Genomic DNA, 21,326 nt, shown 5'->3' on the forward strand with positions numbered 1-21,326 from the left:
CTTTTCCACCTTTCCCAGGGACCCTTATACCTAGTTGCTGTAATCTCTGAGGGTACTCCCAGTTTCACTCACTGTGATTCCATGAAACCACACATTTTTCTGAAGACTTACTTTGCTTCAAGTCCTGTGTTTGCTGCTGGGGCTTACGGAGATGAGTAAGACGCTGCTCTTGCTGCCAAGAATGCAAGCTTTTATTAAGACTTTATTACCGGGTTTTCACTAACTAATCAGTCTCTCTCGATCCTCCTCCTCTAAAAACTGCCCCCCCCCCGCTCCGCAGTTTCTCAGTCTGTCCCTTGTCTCTCTCCATCTCTCTCTCTCTCTCTTTAAAAAAGGTATTCCCACTGCAATTAGAATATGAACTCTGAGCACACAGTAAGGACATACCTAGAGCATTTTTAAGAGACTACTTGCAAGAATTATTGTACAAATCCTAAAAAGACACATTAGCAACAAAGGAAGTTTGAGAACATCAGTTAAAGACAAATACCATATGATGTCGCTTATATGTGGAACCAAAAAAAGGGTACAAGTGAACTTATCTACAAAACAGAAATAGAGTCACAGATTCAGAATACAAACTTATGGTTACCAGGGGGTAAGAGGGGGAGGGATAAATTGGGAGACTGGGATTGACATATACACACTACTATATATAAAAAATAAATAACTAATAAGCACCTACTGTATAGCACAGGGAACCCTACTCAATACTCTGTAATGACCTGTATGGAGAATGAATCTAAAAAAAGAGTTGATATATGTATATGTATAACTGATTCACTTTGCTGTATAGATGAAACTAACACAATATCGTAAACCAACTATACTTCAATGAAAACTTCTTAAAAAATGAATGAATGTAAAGGCAAATAATAAAAGTATTGTGATGAATCTGTGTTGAACTGTAAGCTCTGAAAATCAGAAGAAATCATTAGAGATTTCATTCTTCTATCACCATCTGAACATGTGATACTCTAGTATTATTACAAGGGAATTAAAGTGAACCAGTTTAATTAAATCCAGATCTATCCTGGCTGGCCATTTTTCTGATTTCTTTGTCTTTTCTTAGTGTATCACTCACAACTGAATTATCATGCTCTCCAAATATTTATATGTAAATCCCCATCCCTACCCCCATAGTACCTACAGGCAAAATAACCCCCTATTGGCATTCTGGTCTTATAATCTTATCACAATTCATATTGCCGACAGCATCTATTACTCACAAAACCAAACAATTTGAAAGATCTTCCAAGACAGTGTCCATAAATTATGCATATGACACAGGACAAATACCCAAGAAACGGGTAGTCTGACAAATTCAAGGTGCCAGCAATTAAAAAGAGAGATGCATATGTCTCAAAAGAATTATAGGTAAGGACATTGGCACAGGGAGTTGACAGGAATCAAATAAATAAAAAACAGTTGACTACGTTTTTGATAGACTGTCCAGCCAAAGAGGTACTAGCTTGGTATCAAAGAGATGATGACAATTTAAAGCTTCAAAGGACCTCTTCCACTTTCCAACTTCCAGGAACGAAAGTAGGCTGAGAAAGTTGCTCGGCTGCCAAGGAAAGCATATTCTCTTATCTCCAGAGGTAGCCAAGGAGAGTAAGGAAAAGGAGTGAATTTTACTTTCCAGAGGGTGAAGCAGGAGCCACAAAACAATTGCCTGGGTTGCCCCACCCGGGGAGCAGAATCAGGGCCTTATCAGGAGCATTTTCCATCCACAGGGTGTAGGACTCTTGCAATGTCTGACCATTCAGTTACAGAATTTCCATGGAACAGCCACTGCTGTGTGTCTGCCATTATGCCCCTTTCTAAACAGGAAAGTTTGGGTGGAAATTATTCTGTCCCTCTTCCAGTATCGAATGTTGGGTGTAGGGAGCAAGGTGGTTCAAAAGTCTCCATGTCAAAAGGAATCAATATAGAAATATTACAAGACTCTAGATTTGAAATCTGTTGCCATGATTGAATGGCACTGGAGGGTATCCTCTGTGGAAATACATCCTCTCAGCATTTTTGAAAGTGAGAGAGGGAAGTACATATTTATGACAGAGATGGAGGACTGCAAACTACATAATTATTTCAAGTTATTCCCTTGCCTCTCTGCATACGTCTGCTCCCGTCTCCACTCATCGCCCTGTGACTTGCAGTGCCTCCCCATGGAGATGTGTCCTTACCCTACTGACTTTGAGCTTGGCCACACGATCCTCTTTGACCAATAAAGTATGAGTGGAAATTTCAGATGCCAGCCCTGAAAAGAAGTTTTGAGAGGCTTTACGTACTTCTGCCGGCTCTTTTGTTCTCTCTCTGCGTTGAGAAAGACATGTCCCTCATAGGGGCTGATCTTCCAGCCTGGCTTCTGGAATAAAGGCATGAAGGACAGAGCTATAGCCAACTTGCAGCCAACATAGGGCAAGGTGTGTTGGTCAGATTCAAGCAAAGAAGCAGAACCACCAGGAATGATGTAGAATATGTAATTTTTTAAAGTAAGCGTTGAATCTTAGATGACTTTATTTTACTTTTGCAGATATAATTATTATTGCTATTTAAGAGAATTGCTTTTAGAAGGGAAAGAATCTTCTTTTGGTGACAATACAAAGTCTGTGAAAATGCAGTGTGATTAAATATATGTTGAAAAAAAAAAACCCTATTGCCCTTGTTTACCACTGATCAGGCAGTTGGCTAGCAGAATGATGTGAGTTACCGAAATGAACAGTGTAAACATACGCAACTGATCATCCTCACAATAGGAAGAAAAATCATGCTACTTACTGTTTGCTTATAAAGTTGCTACAGGGAATGCCCGGTTGCTGGAGGAGGTCATGGAGAGGACGTGACCAAAGGGTGACCTGTGGGCTGGACCTGGCTAATGGGAGGCTGCTCATCCTCCCCCCTGTCTTGGGAATGTTTGTTCTGCCTGCTGTTCCAGCAGTGGGAGCCATTTTCAAGGATGCAGCCCTGAGAGAGTAAGATGTTGTTGGGACCATCTTGACTGAATACGTGACTGAACCCCGTTAAAACCTCTATATAAACTTTGGAGATTCAGGCAGGTGCGTGCAGAGATCTACTCGTCTTGCAGCGCCCAAGACAAGCCTCACAGGTAAGTTCCCTTGTTTATTCAACCTACCACATACCAACCTGGAGTTCTCTGCCTCTTTCTTTGGTGTCTACTTGCACTCTGTGTATGGGGGCCAGGCTGTGAACCAAGAGTGTTCCAGACCCTCTGAAATTATGTTAGATATACATATTCTATTTTTATAGTTTCTCCGTGTTAGGTTTTTGAGGGAGAGGAGAATCTTAGACAATTTTAGACACTGGCGAGAGAGTTTCAGTCTATTTGGCTGTTCCAGGGGTGCTGAACCTGACATTGTAGGACAGTTGCTCAGGATCAAAGGAAGTGGGGTGAGTGGGGACCACTGGAATCCCTGAAGAACCAGCTGGAACATGACTCTGTCTATCACTGAAACCCACGTTGGCCTCTTCCCATCTCTAAACCTCCAACTTCATGGCTGCGGATGCCCTGCTGTGGAGACACACTCACTTCTGGACCAGGATTTGGGAAGCTGAACGAAGCAATCCCCCAGGGGCTGGAGCTTTGGGCCCACTCCATGCAGTGAGCCAGCAGATCTGTAAACATTTGTAGGAGTGGCAACGAAGCCTGAGCCACATGGACCTTCCAAGGACCACCATGGCTCCTGATGCATTCTCACCTTCCAACTCTTGCACTAACTGCACTTGTGGCCCATCCTAACCAGGGACATACAAAGAAAGGAATTCTGGGACATATGGTCAGCTTACCCACATTGACACATAAAGCCACCACGTGGGACAGTACCTGATTATTGCTACAAGCCACTAAGATTTGGGCTTTGACTTTTACTATAGCATAATTGTGATACAATGGCTGGCCTCCATCTCCTTCTAAGACTAAGATCATTAGTCTTTCCAGGCATTGGCCCATATATCTCCTTCTGGCCCCCATAAAGTTCTGTGCTATGTGGCAAAGAGCCCAGCCAGACTTAGAAGGTGTCAAATCCTACTCATTCATTATTAAGTGCCTACTGTGCACCAGACACGATGCCAAACATAGAAACCACAATACCAAACTAGAAAATCATGGTTCCTATTCTCCCAAAGCTCACAATATAGCATGAGAGATAAATATCAATAAAAACCTGGTCCATTTACCGCAATTGTGATACATGTTCCAAAGGAAAAGTACAGTCAGCTGTGAGACCTAGAACCTGATCTGGGAGGTCAGAGAGGCTGCTCAGGGAAAGAACTATTTGCACCTAAAAGATGAACAGGAGAGACAGAGGCTGGGGAAGGAGATGGCCAGGGGCATTGGAAATAGCGTGTTCAAAAAGCTTGAGGTAGGACCAAGCTGGAGAACCTGAAAAAATAGCCACAGTGGTTGAATTCTACAAAGATGGGGTGTGGTGAGGAAAGGGAAAAAGCTGGAAAATAGGTAGGACTGGACCCCACAGGACCTTGTAGGTATTACAAGAGATTTTGATCTGAGAGAGGAGCAAAGGCAAGCCACTGAAGGATTTAATCAGAGAAGCAACATAATCAGATATTTACACAGCAGAGATCATTCTGGCTGTGGCTTGGAGAATATATTGGAGAGAGGCCGGTGACAGAAAGTTGGTACCGAAGTCCAGACAAGAGAAGGTGGCCTCTGGAGCTCCAGAGCTGACAGCGGAGATGGAGAGTGTGTCTCATTCAAGGGCTACAGAGGGGATAGTGTTGATTCCTCCTAGTTTCCTGACCCGAGCAGTAGAATGGAAGTCGATGCCAGTTGATGGAACACAGAATACCAGAGGTGGGTGAGGCTTAGGTAGGAAGGGAGATCAAGAGTGCTTGAAGGATTTAAGTAAGGATGCAGGTGTGTTTATTTATTGCTTATAGTATTTTTAAATTAATTCATCACACGCACCAAGTTATATTAGTATTGTCCAAAATGCATTCACTAGCATCCTGCCCATCAAAAAACAGTCCCTGGACCAGCAGCGTTTTCACCTGGAGCTGGTTAAAAATGCAGAGTCTCTATTGCTACCTCAGGTATTATGCTGTTCAGTAGATCTCTAGGACTTATTCATCTTTCATAACTGAAACTTTGTATCCTTTGACCTGTACACTCCCCTGTTTCCCCCTCCTCCCAGCCCCTGACAACCACTGTCCTACTTTCAAGCTCACAGTGGTTGTTGGCTGCATTCTTGGCTTATAGACTCAGGACCACAGTTCCTCACTGGCTTTTGAGACAACTTTCAGATCCTTGCCACATGTGCTTCTCCAACATGACAGCTTGCTCCATCCAAGTGTGTAAGCCCAGAAGGTTACAGAGAGCCCAGCAAGACAGATGCCGCCATCTTTTGTGACCTAATCATAGTGGTGGCAACCCATCATCTGTTGTCTTATTCTATTTAGGAGAAGCAAATTATTAGCTTCAGCCCACACTCAAGGGGAGGGAATTCCGTGAGGATCCTTGAGGGCCATCTTTAAAAACTGCCTACCACAGACTAGATGGGTTCGCCTCCTAACAGCTTCCCTTGCCTGGGGGTGTTCTACAGAGGACCCTCCCTGCCTTTGGCCATAACCTCAGGGGGAAAGGAAACCCCAAGAAAGAATGAGATTAACTTTTCTGCCAGCCTGACCACTGGTGCCTCAGAAGGGAAGTTGATTTACAGAAAACAAATAAGGAATCCATCTTGCACATCTGAGCTAAGGACTCAATTCTCATTATTTTTGTCTCATTTAATGCGCCAAGCCATTAAATTTATAACTGAGAAAGTTACAACTCAAAGAGGTTAAGTCATAAATCTGAGGTCACAGCTAGTATGGCAGACAGGGTTTGAATCTCAGTCTGTGTGACTCTCCATTACCCAATGCATCTCGGTGTTGCTGGAATATCTATTTCTTTTATCACTGACAATAGCAGAGATTTGTAGGGACCCAACAATAGCATCCAGCTCTTTAGCTCTACAAACATATAAATATAAAATTTTGAATGCCACTCACAGAGTTCCTTGGAAAGTCCAACCTTTGGTGGATCAACCTACTGGCGCTGCAGACATTTTCAGAAGATCAAGCTCTGGTATTTGATAATATTCTCAATTTAATAGCATCAGTGCATGATCACCAGTAATGATTTGGACAAAGCACTACTATGTACTACACTCATACTGAAAATAGCCAGAAGATGATAAGCAAGAGGTGTTGCTTCTCTGAAAGTTTTCCTTATGTTCTCACAGCTGGGGTGACAAGTTAGCTCAGAAGAGCAACCCTCCAGTGACTGTGACGTATCCAGCTGGTCTGATTCAACCCCCACTGCTGGTCCAGGAGACAGCTTTCATCTTCACCATGTTCCTCAGCGTGAATGCCGCTGACATGAGCCCCACAGGAAGTGTGACCTCATTCTGCCTCTCAGCAGAATGGTTACGCAGGCTGTTTTTAAAAGAAAACAAGAGCAGTTGTAGGCTGCCTTTCCCAAGAACTACAAGCTCTTCTATTCTAGGAAACAGCCAAAAGAACAAGAGGCTGCTGAAGACAAAATTTCTCTGCAACGGCCTGCACAGGGCAACGTGTGCAGCCATCTTTTAGGAAGAGGACAAGGTGGGATTTTCCTTTCTTAACAGACTTCTGCACCTGTTGATATGCTGACGCTATTTTCAGCTGAAGAACTGCTAAGTCCTGGATTTCTCCGCTCTCAACCACAGGAAACTTCATATTTCAGTCATTTTTTTTGGTTATTTATCCATTGGAAGAAGGGACTGGGAACTTTCTTTGGAAGGAATATGTATGGGCAGATTATTTTTCAGGACAGATGAGTTGCTTTGGTGGAACTGGTAGATGCGATCTGTTTCTTGAAAAGTCTTAGAGCTGCAACTGAAGTCTCTTTCAGTGTTACTAATACTTGATTAACTATGAGTTAACTGTAGCCTGTTACAACTATTTGTAAGATGTAGCAGTAAGACCTTGCTTTCTGCTATGCAACTTGTTGGCTTAAAATTAAACTTGATGATTGGGAGTAACTAACATAGGATAATTTGGGCTGGACAAAAAGTGAAAGGACAAGTGACCTACTAGTATGTTATAGAGCAAACAATATTATTTTATATTCCAAACCATTAAAATCTATGAATGTCTGCTTTGACTTAGAGATCTTCCAAGGAATGCCAGAAAGTTCTCCCGATTTCTCGTAAGGTCTCTGTAAGGTAGGATCTATATTGTCTAACAGGTTTTGTGTATAGTTTATTGAAAGAATCAATTTGAAGCTATAGAATTACTTGGGTTTGTTTTAACGTGTGACAGCTACGAAAACAATCCATTACTAGTTATCACATTTGAAAAACGTGGATAGAGGTGATGAATCAGAAAAGAATTTAGTCTTACCTTACTATGCTACTAGGATAGTAATGTACACAAAGTTTAATAGTCATTGGAAAGTAGATCTATGTCATGAATGGTAAGTGATCAAAGTTTACCTAAACTACACACTTGGATATGTGTTTAATTTGTAACTGAGAAAGTAAATTATATGTTCAGGAGCACTGAGTTTTGAAATCTGCCCAGTGACATACTATTTTTAGTGCAATACTACTTATGCTACTTAGAAATGTCCAGGGTGGTAGCAACTGGAAAAGACCACCAGCCCTCTCCGTAACTACCTGTCAATGGTTTGAAGTGTTGGGTGTTGGACACCAATCCCCTAGCATTGTTTGAACTTGATAATGAAGTTGATGTGTGTTGGATGATGAAAATACAAATACATCTATTTAGAGGGTTCTAGAACCAATCTTTTTTTTCTGATTTCTTAATCAAATAATTAATTTTTATTATTTTATTTTGATTACAAGTCAACCTTTGTAAGTCTAGTTTTCCTGAATAAAATGTTGTGCTTATTTAGAGAAAAAGATTATTTAGATGCACTGAGCAAGACAATGGAAAATGTAATCTAAAATCGTAGAGGCAGACACAACCTCAGTGGACCTTCAACCCTGCCTTCAATCCCATTTATCTCTGTACTCTTTCAGTAAACAAATCTGACTAGTGCAATTAGTAGATGCCATCTGTTTTGGCATCATCTTTCTATTTTTAATACGTAATCCACCTTTTTTTAATGTCTTCTGCAGAAAATCTGTGAAGTTTGAACAAGCAGCCTTCCCAAGATGAACCGAATATCTCAACTGATGTCAACACCAGTAGCAAGTAAATGTAGGAGAACTGCTCTGTGCAATTATCTTTTGAACGATTAGACTTCTTTTAGCAATTTCCTTGCTTTGATTTTGCTGATACTCATACCATTAACCATCTGTCAGTAGCTTGTGCTTCTTAAATGCCAGTGTTCACTTTGGCAATGATTTTGACTTCATTTCTTTCCTTGAGAGAAATGTGGTATTTTTCCTTTTAGTAGGAAAAAAAAAAATCGCCATTTTTTGATGCCTGTGCATAAATGTGAAAGGGGATTGTTTATCAGTTACTATTAAGATGCAAAACGGTTGGTCTGTAAAAAAATACCGAATGATTTTGATAGCTACTTGCAGAAAATGTGGGCGTTGTTCAAACGGTAGTGGTTTCAAATTTCTTCCTTCCTCTTGTTATTTTCTCCCCAAACCCTGCTTCCACCCTCCCTCACACTCCTACAATTTTCTCCTTCAAATCCACCAACCCAATCTGAAAGTCTAAACTCCTTTCTTTGTCTTAGATATTTATTGACAGTAATGGAACCAAGTTTCACTGAACCTGTCTATTAGAAGTATTCACACCATTACTATGTAATATAAAATGCTGCTTTAGAGTTTAGAATGTTAATCAACTACAACTCTCCCCAGTTGAAATCTGTTGCCATGCCTTTGGTTAAACTGGAACATGAATGAATGCATGATCTATTTTTTAATTAAGAATACTCACAGGCGTCATACATTGGAAAATCATTTATATAAAACAAAACTTTATTTTTTTCCACCACTCGTCTTCTGCTCATTATTTTGTAATAGAAGTGCCTTCAAATGCACTAATGAGAGAGAATCTAGGCAGATGATTGAATTCCTCAAATGACTGAGTAAGCTAAAATAACCAGAACATTGGGTAATTGATTCGGGTTTAGGACAGCTTCACGTAAGATGTTTTCTTCCTCCTTTTCATGAGTCAGTTTGATGCTAATGGCATATTATTGCCTCATCCGAACTAAGGAACCTCTCAAGGAGTGTTGAGTGAGAGAAGAGACAGAAGATAGAAGCCCCTAGATTATGTCTTGCTGCCCGTAGAGGCCTGGTGACAAGTTGTGCTCGTCCTGATTCATTGGATGGCTGCACCAGTTGGAATCTCAGCTAAGGCTGGAACGTCAGCTATTCACACCCTCCACTGTTCGCAATCATGCATGTTGATGCAGTGTGATAAATTTGTACTTCTCTCTCATTTACTTATGCAGATTCTTCCCGGTCTGAGAAAGAATACACTGCAGAGCTGTCTCCCCCATGCATTTTCCCAAGGTATTCCATGGGGCTTTTCGCAAGAAAAATCAATCATATTCTTTCTGTATGCATTATTTTGTTGTATTCTTGGCTTAAAAATATTGGAAAATCCCTGGCAGTCCAGTGGTTAGTAATCGGCTCTTTCACTGCTGTGGCCTGGGATTCAATCCCTGGTCAGGGAACTAAGATCCCGCAAGCCACGTAGTGCGGGATATATATATTAGTTTTAGGTTTCATCCAGTTTCGGTATGGAGATGTATTTCCAGTCCCATGCACATACAAATTGCAAACTTGCCTAACCTAATAATGGAGTTTGGGAGGGAGGGAGGTGAGTGTGTGGGCAAACGTGAATGGTTTGTTTGTTTGGTGAGTGGAGAAACTACCAAATACCAATGCATGGTTACTTTTTCTCAAATTGATGTTCTCTTAAATATGCTTTTACTGTCTCACTTTACAAGGGCCACAAGGGTCTAGACCAGTGCACAAGCCAGCCAAATGTCACGCTCCACTAAAACTTGTAGAATCTACCATTTTGTTCAAGTTCTGCAGTGAAGTCTCTTTTCTTTTCATTCCTTACTTTTTCTTTTCTTTTCTTTTTTTCTGCTTCTCTGTCTGTCTTTTATTCATCACACAGGCATCAGCCAATGTTTCCTCTAGCATTTTGTGAAACGTGCCCGTGGTATAAAGGGATCATGCTTTGATATTAGAACCTGTCCCTTTTTGTAAATTCTAGGCCTCCTACTACTATCAAATGCATCAGCCAAAGATGAACAAGCAGGTCACGTGGAAAGAGCACATGCTTTAGAGTCAGAAAGACCAGGGTTCAAATCTTAACTCTGCCACTTACTAGCTGTATAAAATACCCAATTTATTTGCCCTTCTGCATCTCATTTTTTTTCTTCCTGCTGTACTATAAAGATAATAATACTTATCTTATAATAATGCTTTCAGGGAGGTTTGTGAAAAGCAGATTAAGTATGAAGTATGGGCCAGGCTCGTAGTAAGTTTTCCATAAATATTATCCATTTAAAATAGTATTTTGCTAACTTTAGTGCATGTAATAATTGTGAATAGGTTTTTTCTTTGATGGCACCAGTTTATTTTTTTAATTTTTTAAATTTTTTATTGAAGTATAGTTGATTTACAATGTTGTGTTAGTTTCAGGTGTACAGCAAAGTGATTCAGTTATATATATTCAGAATATATATATATATTCTTTTGCAGACTCTTTTCCCTTATAGGTTATCACAAAATATTGATATTGCTCCCTGTGTTATACAGTAGGTCCTTGTTGGTTATCTATTTTACATACAGTATGAATAAGCTTTAAACTTAAAAAATTTTTCAGAATTTCAGTAAAGCATGAGGCATGAGGTTGCCTTTCAACCATATAGACATGTGATTGTTTTTCAAACCTAAGACATATACAGATTCACCCAACTAAGTAGAAGACTTCCCTGGATAGCAAATCAGGGACGGTAGCTATGCAATCATTTGTGTGGTTGACCTGAGGGAAATTGGCAAAAGCCAAAAAGATCTCTCTGACTGCATGTTCTCCTATAATTCATATATGTCTGGTGGTTGTGTAGTTATGATTTATCTATTAGAGTGACAAGAGTAAGGATATAGCATTCAGAGGGTTATTTGAAGTAAGGGTCGGGTGGAGGAGGCTCTGAGCTTCCAACATCCCAGGTAGGCTGCTTTGCAATTTTTTCCATCCAAGGATGAGGGGTATCATATGGTGAAGAAACTGATTAGCCCTAAGTTTTCATCAAAGTGTTCAAAACAGAAAGAAAGACTAAATGTGCTGTAGCTCAGTTGTCTCGCAGGTAAAGAGATGAAAGTCAGAAGTTTAAGAGAGACAGTCTCAGGGGTGCAGAAGTAATTGGTAGCCAGGAATGCAAAGAGGTGGTTTTCCTTCACAGTGACTGGAAATGTGGTTTTTGTGTGACTGGCTGAACCGGATGGAGATTGAAAGGTCTTCTCTCATTCCCTCTTCAGTTTTGCCTGTGATTTCCTGGATGGTGACAGTTCCTTTGAGTGCTGCACCATAGATCCCCTGACAGGCTCCCACTTTGCCTGTCGCCGAAGTCTCAGACTCCTCACCAATGGCTACTACATCTGGACCGAAGACAGTTTTCTCTGCGACAAAGATGGCAACATAACTCTGAGCCCCTCCCAGACCAGTGTCCTGTACAAGGAGAACTTAGTCAAGTAAGTAGAGGAGGTTAGGTAAAAGGATCTGAAGTCCAACCCAAACGTTAATTATTCATTCATTCATTTGTTCATTCAACATCGTTTATAAGGAGCCCATTACTGCTCCAGATAGTGGAAACACACAGGTTCCTAAGGGGCAGGGGTGGCCGACATGAAAACAAAAGAAAGTAATGAAGCGATACAGGTGCCGGGAGAGAAGCCTGGATAGAGGGTAGCAGAGGGGAGAAGGAAAGGAGGCCCATTTTATTTGGAGCGACAGGTTAATACAAGCTTCCTAGAGATGAGGATGATTGATTTGAGTCTTGAGAGGTGCAGGCTGTTAGTTAAGATAGATGTAGGAAAGAGGACTTCCAGAAAGAGGGAACAGGCATGGAGTTCTAAGATACCCTGATACAAAGTGAGAGGAATGGCACATAGTTTGGGATGGCTACCACTTAGGGTGGAAAGGGCTGCTCTCCCAAGAGAGGAGACTAAGCCCAGAAGCAGGGCTGGATTGAGGAGGTTACATTCCAGCCTAAGAAGGTTGGGCTTTATTCTGTAGATAAAAGAGGAGCTATTGACAAATTATCAGATTCATCCTTAGCAAGATAACACTGATTACAAGGTAGAAGATGGATTGTTGGGAGTGTGGGGAATCAAAATCTTTTGGAAATGCGATTACCAAATCACGTCACCACCACCCCCTTCCCCTTGACATACTTCAGTGATCTCCCTGTGCTCTTATGTTAAATTCCAACTCCTTCACATAACAGTCAAGGTTATTCATTATCCGCCTTCTTTTTACCTTTCCTGACTCATTTCCTAGCATGACTCAATATGAGACTTCTTGTTCATATATCCCAGAAAGGCTCCCTTGACTCCAGATTAGCAATACCCCTCCTGGTGCTCTCAAAGCAGCCTCGGTTAATGCGGTCAGAACACACATCCACAGAGCACGGTAATCAAGGGCAGAGAGGCTGGAGCCAGACTGCCTGGGTTTGCACCCCTGTTATGTCACTTACTAGCTGTATGACCTCAGACAAGTTCTTTAACTCTTTGTGCCTCAGTTTCCTGATCTGAGAAATGAGGTAACAGTAGTTCCTACCTCACAGGGCTGTTCTGAGGATAATGTGAGTTACTATATGTAAATCACTAAGAAAGACACCAGGCACATGATGAGGTCAGTGAAAGCATTAGCCGTATCTGCATTATTTTTGCCTTTCTCCCATACTAGATTATGAACTTTTTTGACCCAAGGTTTTGTCTTTTATCTCAATATACTTGACATTGATCCAAGCACCTGGCACACACAGAAATTTAAGAAACTTCTCTGGAATTAACGGAGGAAACAAATGAAATGAGCTTCACGGACCTGCGTGGTAGAGATGTGCCCTGTGCATCCAATTTCACTAAATTCTCCGCGTTGACCCTGAGTTGACTCCTACTCATGATTCACTTGCTACTTTCATTTCTCTCCAGAATATTTAGAAAGAAAAAGAGAATCCGCCGTTCTTTTTCTTCTCTCTTCAACCTCAGTGCCTCTGAATCTTGGCTGCATGGAAACATCTTTGGTAATGCTGACTCTTCCCCCAGTGAGGACGTCTGGTTGGAGGGGGTCAGGAGGCTGGAAGCAAACGATTGCAATGAAAATGGTGAGTTTGAACCTCTTTTTCCATGGTGAAATTTCCAAATGGGCAGTAGCAACCGTGTGGTCCTGGACCAATGTAAAATCCAGAGACAACAGTCATTTTGATATAGAGGATGAACCACGTTTTAAATATTCACCTAAAATCCTCTCCATGCTACTTATATAATCCAAATGCATTTATCTCCATGTCATGCAAAATAGCCTAATTTCAATGTGTAAATTATTAAGTTGATAATACCTGGAACATATTTGCACATCTCCAATGGATCTTTTCCGTACAGGATTTGGGTGAAGAAAGAATACTGGAATCAAGGTTCATGTCCTAGTTTGGGTACATTGTGATAGTTACTTAACTTTGCTGAGTCTCAATTTCCTCATTTTTAAGACAAGATATGTATACATAGTTATAATAATGTAATACATATATATAATATATTCCTGTTGAAATATATGTTATATGTATAATTAGATATATCATTATACAAATTATGTAATACACATTATGTAATATTAATATATCTAAATATGTATGTATAGATCCATATATACACATATGTATGTAAACAGTGATAGGAATTCAAAGCCTATCTTGAAGATTAAGTGGAACAATGAATGTCAGGCATGGTTCAATGCCTGGTACTCAATAATTTGCAGTTATAATTATTTTTATTACTAGAATGGAAACCAAGGGTATTTATGGGGCACCTACCATCTGCTAGGCACCGTGCTAACACTGAGAATAAAAGGGTGAAAACAAATATAACCCCTGTCTCTAGTTTACTGGGGCAGGGGTGTGGTGAGGCCCAGGCCTTTGTTAAATAACTGCACAAATATAAAATAATAATTATGGCAAGTGCTATGAAGAAAAGGTATCTGATGTCCTGGGAGATTTGACCTATTCAGAAACTCAGGGAAGGCATCTCTGTGGAAGTGGCGTTTGAGCTGAGTTCTGGACAACGAGGGGGGCGTTTGGGGCAAAGGGGGAAAATAGGAGCATTCTGGGCTCAAGAGACAGAAAAGGCTAGGGTCTGGGGAGTCTACTGAATAGGTTTGCTGGGTGAGGAAAGACCACATGCATGGTTTAGGAAGATATTCCGTTTAAGTTCCTTTAGGACATCCCGGGGTGAGTCAGAGGGACGGTCTGAGTTCGAGCTATATGTCTGTGAGCCATTTCAGTCTAGGTGGTCACTGAAGCTGTGGAGTGGATGAGATAGATCAGGAGAGAGTAGAGTTGGCTAACAGAGAGCCTAGAATGGAATTTTACAAATCCAAACGTTGAATGGGTGAATAGGACAGGATTAGCCTGCAAAAGAGATAGAGAAGAGGCACCCAGAGAGGCGAGAAGAAAACCAGGAGAGTGTCATGTGATGAAAAGCAAGGGGAAACAGTGATACGGGAGGGAGGGAGTAGTCAACCGTGGCAAGTCGTGCCCCAAAGTTAAATAGGATGCGACTGGTATCATCGACCTGGAGGTTGTTGGTGGCCGACTGGAAGAGGCAGAAGAGAAGCAGAAAACAGGGTGAGGAGGGTATGGGGGCAACGCAGTGGAGGCCTGGGGTATTGAGGGCTCTTCAGGATGTCTTCCGGGAAGGGAAGGAGGGAGACCAGGTCCCTTACATACACGCATTGGACCTGATCACACTGATCTGCGCTGTTTCCCGAACACCACGCTCTTCCTCAGTTCTGCCGCTTCACTCCTGTTGCTCATATGCTGGGATTCGTTCATTCATTCATTCATTCATTTGTTCACTTGGAAGATTTTATTGAGGGCCAACTAGTTACCAGGCATCGTTCTACACACTGGGACGTATCGGTGAACAAAACAGACAAAACTATTTGTTCGCACGCAACTTGGGTTCCTTGGCAGGAATGCAGTGACGTAAATTATGTAGCATGCTGGAAAGTGGTAAGCAGTGTGGAGCAGCAAAGGAGGAAGTGATGGGCATTTCAAGTTTAGGTGGGGTGACTGGCATGGCCTTCCTGAAAGTGACTTTTGAGCACTGACTGAAACGTGGGAGTGAAGCATCTGGGGAGAAACAATCCGGGCAGAGGAAATGCAAGTGCAAAGGTTCTGGCCTAGGAGCCTGCGAGGGGCTGAGTGAGTGAGGGAAGAGAGGTCAGGATCTCAGAGGTCTGTGGGTGGCAGCCACTGTGGAAGGACGGTGAGAGCTGTGAGACCATTTCAAAGGCTTTGCTCTCCGCTCCGAGTGAGAGGAGAAACCGCTGGAGGATTTTGAGCAGAAGAGTAATGTGATTCAGCTTACATTTTGACAACATAGCTCTGGCTGCTGTGTTCAGGTTAGATGTAAGGTAGGTATAGAGGGCAGAAGCAAGGAAACCAGTGAAGAGGTGTCAGAGTGACTCAGGTGGGACAGAATGGCAGCTTGAAGTAAGATGTTAGCAGGGTGGCGGTGAGAATGGGAAGGATTCTGGATACATTTCGATGGTAGAGCCAACAGGATTTGCTGACCTGGGCTGAGAGAAAGAAAGAGAGCAGTCAAGGGTGCTTATTATATGCTAAGCACTTTACGTTCTGTCTTGTTTATGTTATTTATGTATTATATTATTATTTATATATTACCTTGTTTATATACATTATCATGTTTAAACACCTCAAAGTCCCCTAGGAATTAGGTCATATTATCATATTTATTATCATTATGATAAAATTGAAGTTCAGAGTTAAGTGACTTGCCCATGTTCATTTAGTTTAGAAACAGCAGAGTTGGAATTCAACCTAGGACTGTCTAGTTTGAAAGCCCAGCCTTTGCTCTATTGCCAGTAAGGGTTTTCCTCTCCTTTCCAGCATATACCTCATAGCCCAGGCCCAAAGAGCAAGCAAGAGGAGTCACATAACGCAACCATATAATAATTTAAAGATATGGTCCTTACGTGTCCACTATTTTTCTCAACCTGCTTCCTGGGCACACAGCTCAAATACTATATTATTTTTGTGAAAGCTTTTTGATTTGTAGTAATTATAGATTCATAAGAAGTTGAAAAATAAATAATACAGAAAGCACCTGTGTACCCTTCACCCAACTTCCCCTGCTGGTAAAACTTACTCAGTAGTACATTATCAAAACCAGGAAATTGACATTGATGCCAGACCATTAAGATTTCACCAGTTTTTGTGTGTGAATGTGTGTGTGTGTGTGTGTTACACTAGATTCATTTAAAAAAATAGAGTGCTTGTTAAATGAAGAAACAGTTCCTTATGTTAACAAACTAGTAATTAAACCGAGTGTATCCTAGTTCCCCATAATAACAAGGATGTATAAACAGGACAAAGATAAGGGAAAGAGGCAGGGTTGTGGTGGGTGAGCCTGGAATGATAGACTGAAGATATCTGAAGAAACTTCTGCGCCATGTTGAGGACTTTGGATTTTATCTAATTGATCAAGGATATTTTAGAAGCCTATTTTATTTTATTATTTTTTATTGAAGTAGAGTTGCTTTACAATGTAGTGTTAGTTTCTGCTGTACAGCAAAGTGAATCAGCTATACGTATACATATATCCCCTCTTTTTTAGATTTCCTTCCCATTTAGGTCACCACAGATCATTGAGTAGAGTTCACTGTAGGTTCTCCTTAGTTATCTATTTTATACATAGTAGTGTATATATGTCAATCCCAATCTCCCAGTTCATCCCACCCCCTCCCCCCCTTGATGTCCATAAGTTTGTTCTCTACACCTGTGTCTCTATTTCTGCTTTGCACATACACTCTTTTTGATATTCTTTTCCATTGTGGTTTATCATAGGATACTGAATATAGTTCTCTGTGCTACGCAGTAGGACCTTGTTGTTTATTCATTCCATATCTAATAGCTTACGTCTGCTAGTAGAAGGCTCTTAAGCAGGGCAATGACACAATCAGATTTAGATGTTTAAAGATTGCCTTTACAGCACCATGAAGTGAAGATTGGATGGAGGTACCTAGTGGGAGCTCAGAGGCAATTAAAACCAACTGGCACACCAGGCACAGTGGCTCTGGAAATAGAGGGAAGAGACTGAAGGAATCTTTTTCAAGGTAGAATTGACACGCTGGTGACAGATCGAATGTAGTGATGAGAAAGTGGGAGGAATCAAAGAAAACGGATGTGTTTAATTCGGGGAACTGCATGAAAAGTTCTGCCTGTCACCAAGGCCTGGAAGACAGTCTGGCCGAGTGATGAGGACGATGAGCTTTTGAGCTGAATGGACCTAAATTCAAGTCCTTGAATCACCTTCTCCAACCTGAGTGTTCTTGGGGAAGTTAGTTAAAACTTCTGGTCTTCTATTTCTACGTATATAAAATAAGAAAAATAGTAACATGTGGAATTGTTATGAGGATGAGATGCAATAATTCATGGAAAGGACATATTAGCACAGGGTCTGGTGTCCTGCTCAATATGAATTAGCTCTAAAAAGGCAAAAAGGAACAGATTGGGGTCAGGAAAAGAAACTCTGAATTCTGTTTCTTATGAGTTAAATTTGTAGTACTTATGGGAAGTGGACAGATAACCAGTAGAGGTTTGGAAGTGTAAGAAAAGAGGTCAGGAGTAAGGAAGGATCTGGATATTGATTTGGAAGCCAGTATGAGAAGTAGTAGAGGTCTTTGGAATAAAGGAGGAAAACAAGTGGATGAGCAGAAAGGAGAGTTAAGAAAGGGATTTAGGAGGTTAAACAGAAGCTCCAGTAATAATTATCCCTAATAGTAACGAGTGCTATGGACCAGCACCATTGCAACAAATCCATTATGTTATGTCATCACTTCTCTCCAAAGTCTATGAGGGAGTATTAGTTGTGTGTGTGTGTGTTAGGAACACAATGTAAGATTTACCCTCTTAGCAAAGTTCTAAGTATACAACACAGAATTGTTACCTATAGCCACTGTGCTGTACAGACCTCTAGGATTCATTCATCTTGTGGAACTGAAATTTGGACTACTGAAATCATGCAGCATTTCTCCTGCTGTGTGTGGCTTATTTCACGTAACACAGTGTGCTTCAGGTTCATCCATGTTGGTGAGGATGTGGAAAAAAGGGAACCCTTGTGCACTGCTGGAGGGAATGTAAATTAGTACAGGCGCTATGGAAAACAGTAGGGAGTCTCCCAAAAAAATTAAAAATAGGACTACCATGTGATCCAGCAATCCCACTTCTGGATATATATTCAAAGGAATTAAAATCAGGATCTCAAAGATTTATCAGCAGTCCGTATTCATTTCAGCATTACTCACAATAGCAAAGATATGGAAACAATCTAAACGTCCATCAGCAGATAAATGGGCAAAGAAAATGTGGCATATACATACAGTGGAATGTTATTCAGCCTTATAAAAGAAGGAAATCCTGCCATTTGCAACAACATGGAGAGAGTATTATGATTATCCCCATTTTACCGAGGGAAAATCTAAGGCAGATTAGATACTTTTCATGGGACCATGCAACTAGTAAGTAGCATAGGCTGACCTCAAACCGAGGCATCTTGAGTATGTGCTCACTGTGCTACACCCAGGACAGGCACTGTGGGGAAAGTTTCTCAGGCAGAGGACCAGAACAGCATGATGCCATGAAAGAAGAGCATATAAAGAAATGACTAAGGGTGTGCCGCTTGGTAAAGAGGTCAAGTGTCCTGGAGCCTTAAAGAAGTCTCTGGTAAAAAAGTTATGCACGGCATCTTCAATCAGAAGGCAACTAGAATACAGCAGAAACTAACGCAACAATGTAAAGCAATTATACTCCAATAAAGATGTTTTTAAAAAAAAAAGGCAACTAGAGGTGATCCTGCCAACTCTTGCCATCCCTGACAGATTGGCACAGATACCTACAGTGAGAAGGAGCCCTCTTTACTTTTTAATTGAGATATAATTCATATCATAAAGTTTACCATATTAACATGTACAATTCAGTGATTGTTTTAGTATATTCACAAAGTAGGTTATGAAACCATGACCACTTTCTAATTTCAGAACATTTGCATCACACCAAAGAGAAACACCATACTCATTATCAGTCGTGCCCCATTTCCTGTCCCCCTACCCATTAGTAGACCATTAGCCTACTTCCTGTCTGTATGGATTTGCCTATTTTGGACTCCTATGACTTTTTCTTTTTCTGGAGGAAAAATTAAACCTTATTTATTTTTAAAAACCAAAAACACTAGGAAAATATATCACAGCCTTGAAACAGCAAAGAGACAGGCTATATTAGCATTTCGAGTAATTAAGTTGGTAAAAAGACAACAAGGTCCTCATCAAAACGATAAGGTGCCAGAGCAGAGGCAAGAACACTGCGTGTTGCAATGGTCCTGTCAAAAGTGGTGTTTGGTAATGGTTGGGGGCCTGCCCTTCTTTTGCCCTAAAGGAATCACAGCTCAACCCTGAGTTGCTTACTTTTACTCCCGTGACCTTCGTGTTGCCAAAGGATTGTCTCAGTAGAGTTCTGTTATTTCAGGGGGCAAAGTCAGCAATATTGGGCTTAGGCTTTCATTCCATTCTGTTTTATAAAAACCAGGTTTTTCCAAATCCAGTACTTTATAACTCTCTTAATTTCACTGTTCTTTCCTGGATACTAGTATACAACACAATCAAAACCCCCTTGCCTTTTAAGGGTGGGCTGCGTCTTCCTCCCATTGGTAACACTGCTGCGGTAGCGGTTTGCTTCTGCTGACCTATCTTATGCACTTGGAACATCCATCTCTTGGTCCTAGGCTGACTTTCCGGAACACATGGGGCAAGTCTCTTCTTGGTTCTAAAGCAACGTTTCCCCAAAGTGTGGGTGAGGCGGCAGACGCCTCTAGGACACAACAGTAGTGAATGTTGAATCTCTCAGTGAGACAGAAGCTCTGACTCCTCTTCCAGATCTCATCATCTTTCTGATAAAACCAAGGAGAAGGACTCAGATTAGAGCCTCAGTTGCTTTAAGACTCCTGAACACTCACTACTCTCTTTTAACAAAGAACAGGCTCAGAGCTTTCCCGTACAAAGGTATTTAGTGCAAATTAAATAAGGTCTCATTTTCACTGTACTTGTTTTTATATTTACTTTTTCTTTAGGGCATTTAAATGATTGATATACAGTTTCCTTTCAAGTAAAAGACTAAAGTGAGACAATTTAAGAAAATATGAAATGGCTAGGAGTTAAGAAGGCTCCGGGATGTGGCAAAAATCAGGAAAATGATGCTTGGATGCCTAAAGTTTGGGAATCATTGTTCTAAAGGCAGAGTTTCACATATTTGTAAATTAACATCTTGTTTCCCCATAGTTGCCTCTTCAAAATATGTCCAAACAACCTTAAAGCAATTGGACCACAGCAGCACCGCATATGCATGAGGTGTCTTGTTAAAATTCTCATGGTTTCCAAATATCTTCTAAATATAACAAATCAAACCACCCCCCTCCAAATCAGTAATTAGTCAACCCGGGTGCGCACACACAGGACTTTGAAAGCTCTCATTTCTGCTGTCAACTGTAATCAAATCTTCCCCAGACTTCTTATTTTCCGGATTTACCCAAAACCCCGTGACTTTTATCAGCAATTTATTTTTCTCTGGAAACGTCGCCGAGTTAGAAGACTAGAGAAGAATTCAAAATTAAATTGTTTTGCTGTTTTCTCTCTGGGCAATGGATGCAATCAAAACTTACTTCCTCTGATTTTCTTTTGCTTCATTTTTCAGGCTAAAAATGTTTTTTTGTTGTTGTTGCCTATTTAGTTTATCCTTAGCTCACCCCTTCCACAGCTGTGTCGAGATACCTCTCCTCATTAGCTGCAATTCATTCTTTAGCCGTGGCATTCTGTGGCTCCCCAGGCCCAATAGTGCAATTTGGGGTGCATCCCCTGAGCCATGAGTCATATTGATAGAGGATCTAGGATTCATGCAGGGAGGACGAATCAGGACTTCCCGCTCTATTTCTGCCAGTCCCAAGAAAGAAAGACAAGATGACCTCAGACAAGGCACCCTCGCCTGAGGTCTGCGAGTTTCTCTTTATCTAGTGCCTCTTCCGTAAATATCT

General features: G+C 41.1%; 1 protein-coding gene across 8 annotated transcripts in view; it reads left to right on the forward strand.

Moving 5' to 3' along the window:
* Positions 1-278: 278 nt before the first annotated feature.
* Positions 279-21,326, forward strand: part of TMEM71 (transmembrane protein 71) — a 47,856-nt gene continuing 26,808 nt past the window's right edge. Inside the window, exons 1-5 of one of the 8 annotated variants that reach the window (XM_082363782.1) lie at positions 283-6,744; positions 7,171-8,226; positions 9,443-9,503; positions 11,487-11,699; positions 13,161-13,333. In XM_082363782.1, coding sequence (XP_082219908.1) covers positions 8,181-8,226; positions 9,443-9,503; positions 11,487-11,699; positions 13,161-13,333 — 493 coding nt within the window. In that variant the 5' untranslated portion in view covers positions 283-6,744; positions 7,171-8,180. Of the gene's footprint in view, positions 8,227-9,442; positions 9,504-11,486; positions 11,700-13,160; positions 13,334-21,326 lie in introns of all 8 variants that reach the window. The other 7 variants (XM_082363781.1, XM_082363783.1, XM_082363787.1 and 4 more) reach the window with 7 other exon arrangements.

This window comes from Balaenoptera borealis (assembly GCF_965194805.1).
Source record: "Balaenoptera borealis genome assembly, chromosome: 17".
Taxonomy (NCBI): domain Eukaryota; kingdom Metazoa; phylum Chordata; class Mammalia; order Artiodactyla; family Balaenopteridae; genus Balaenoptera; species Balaenoptera borealis.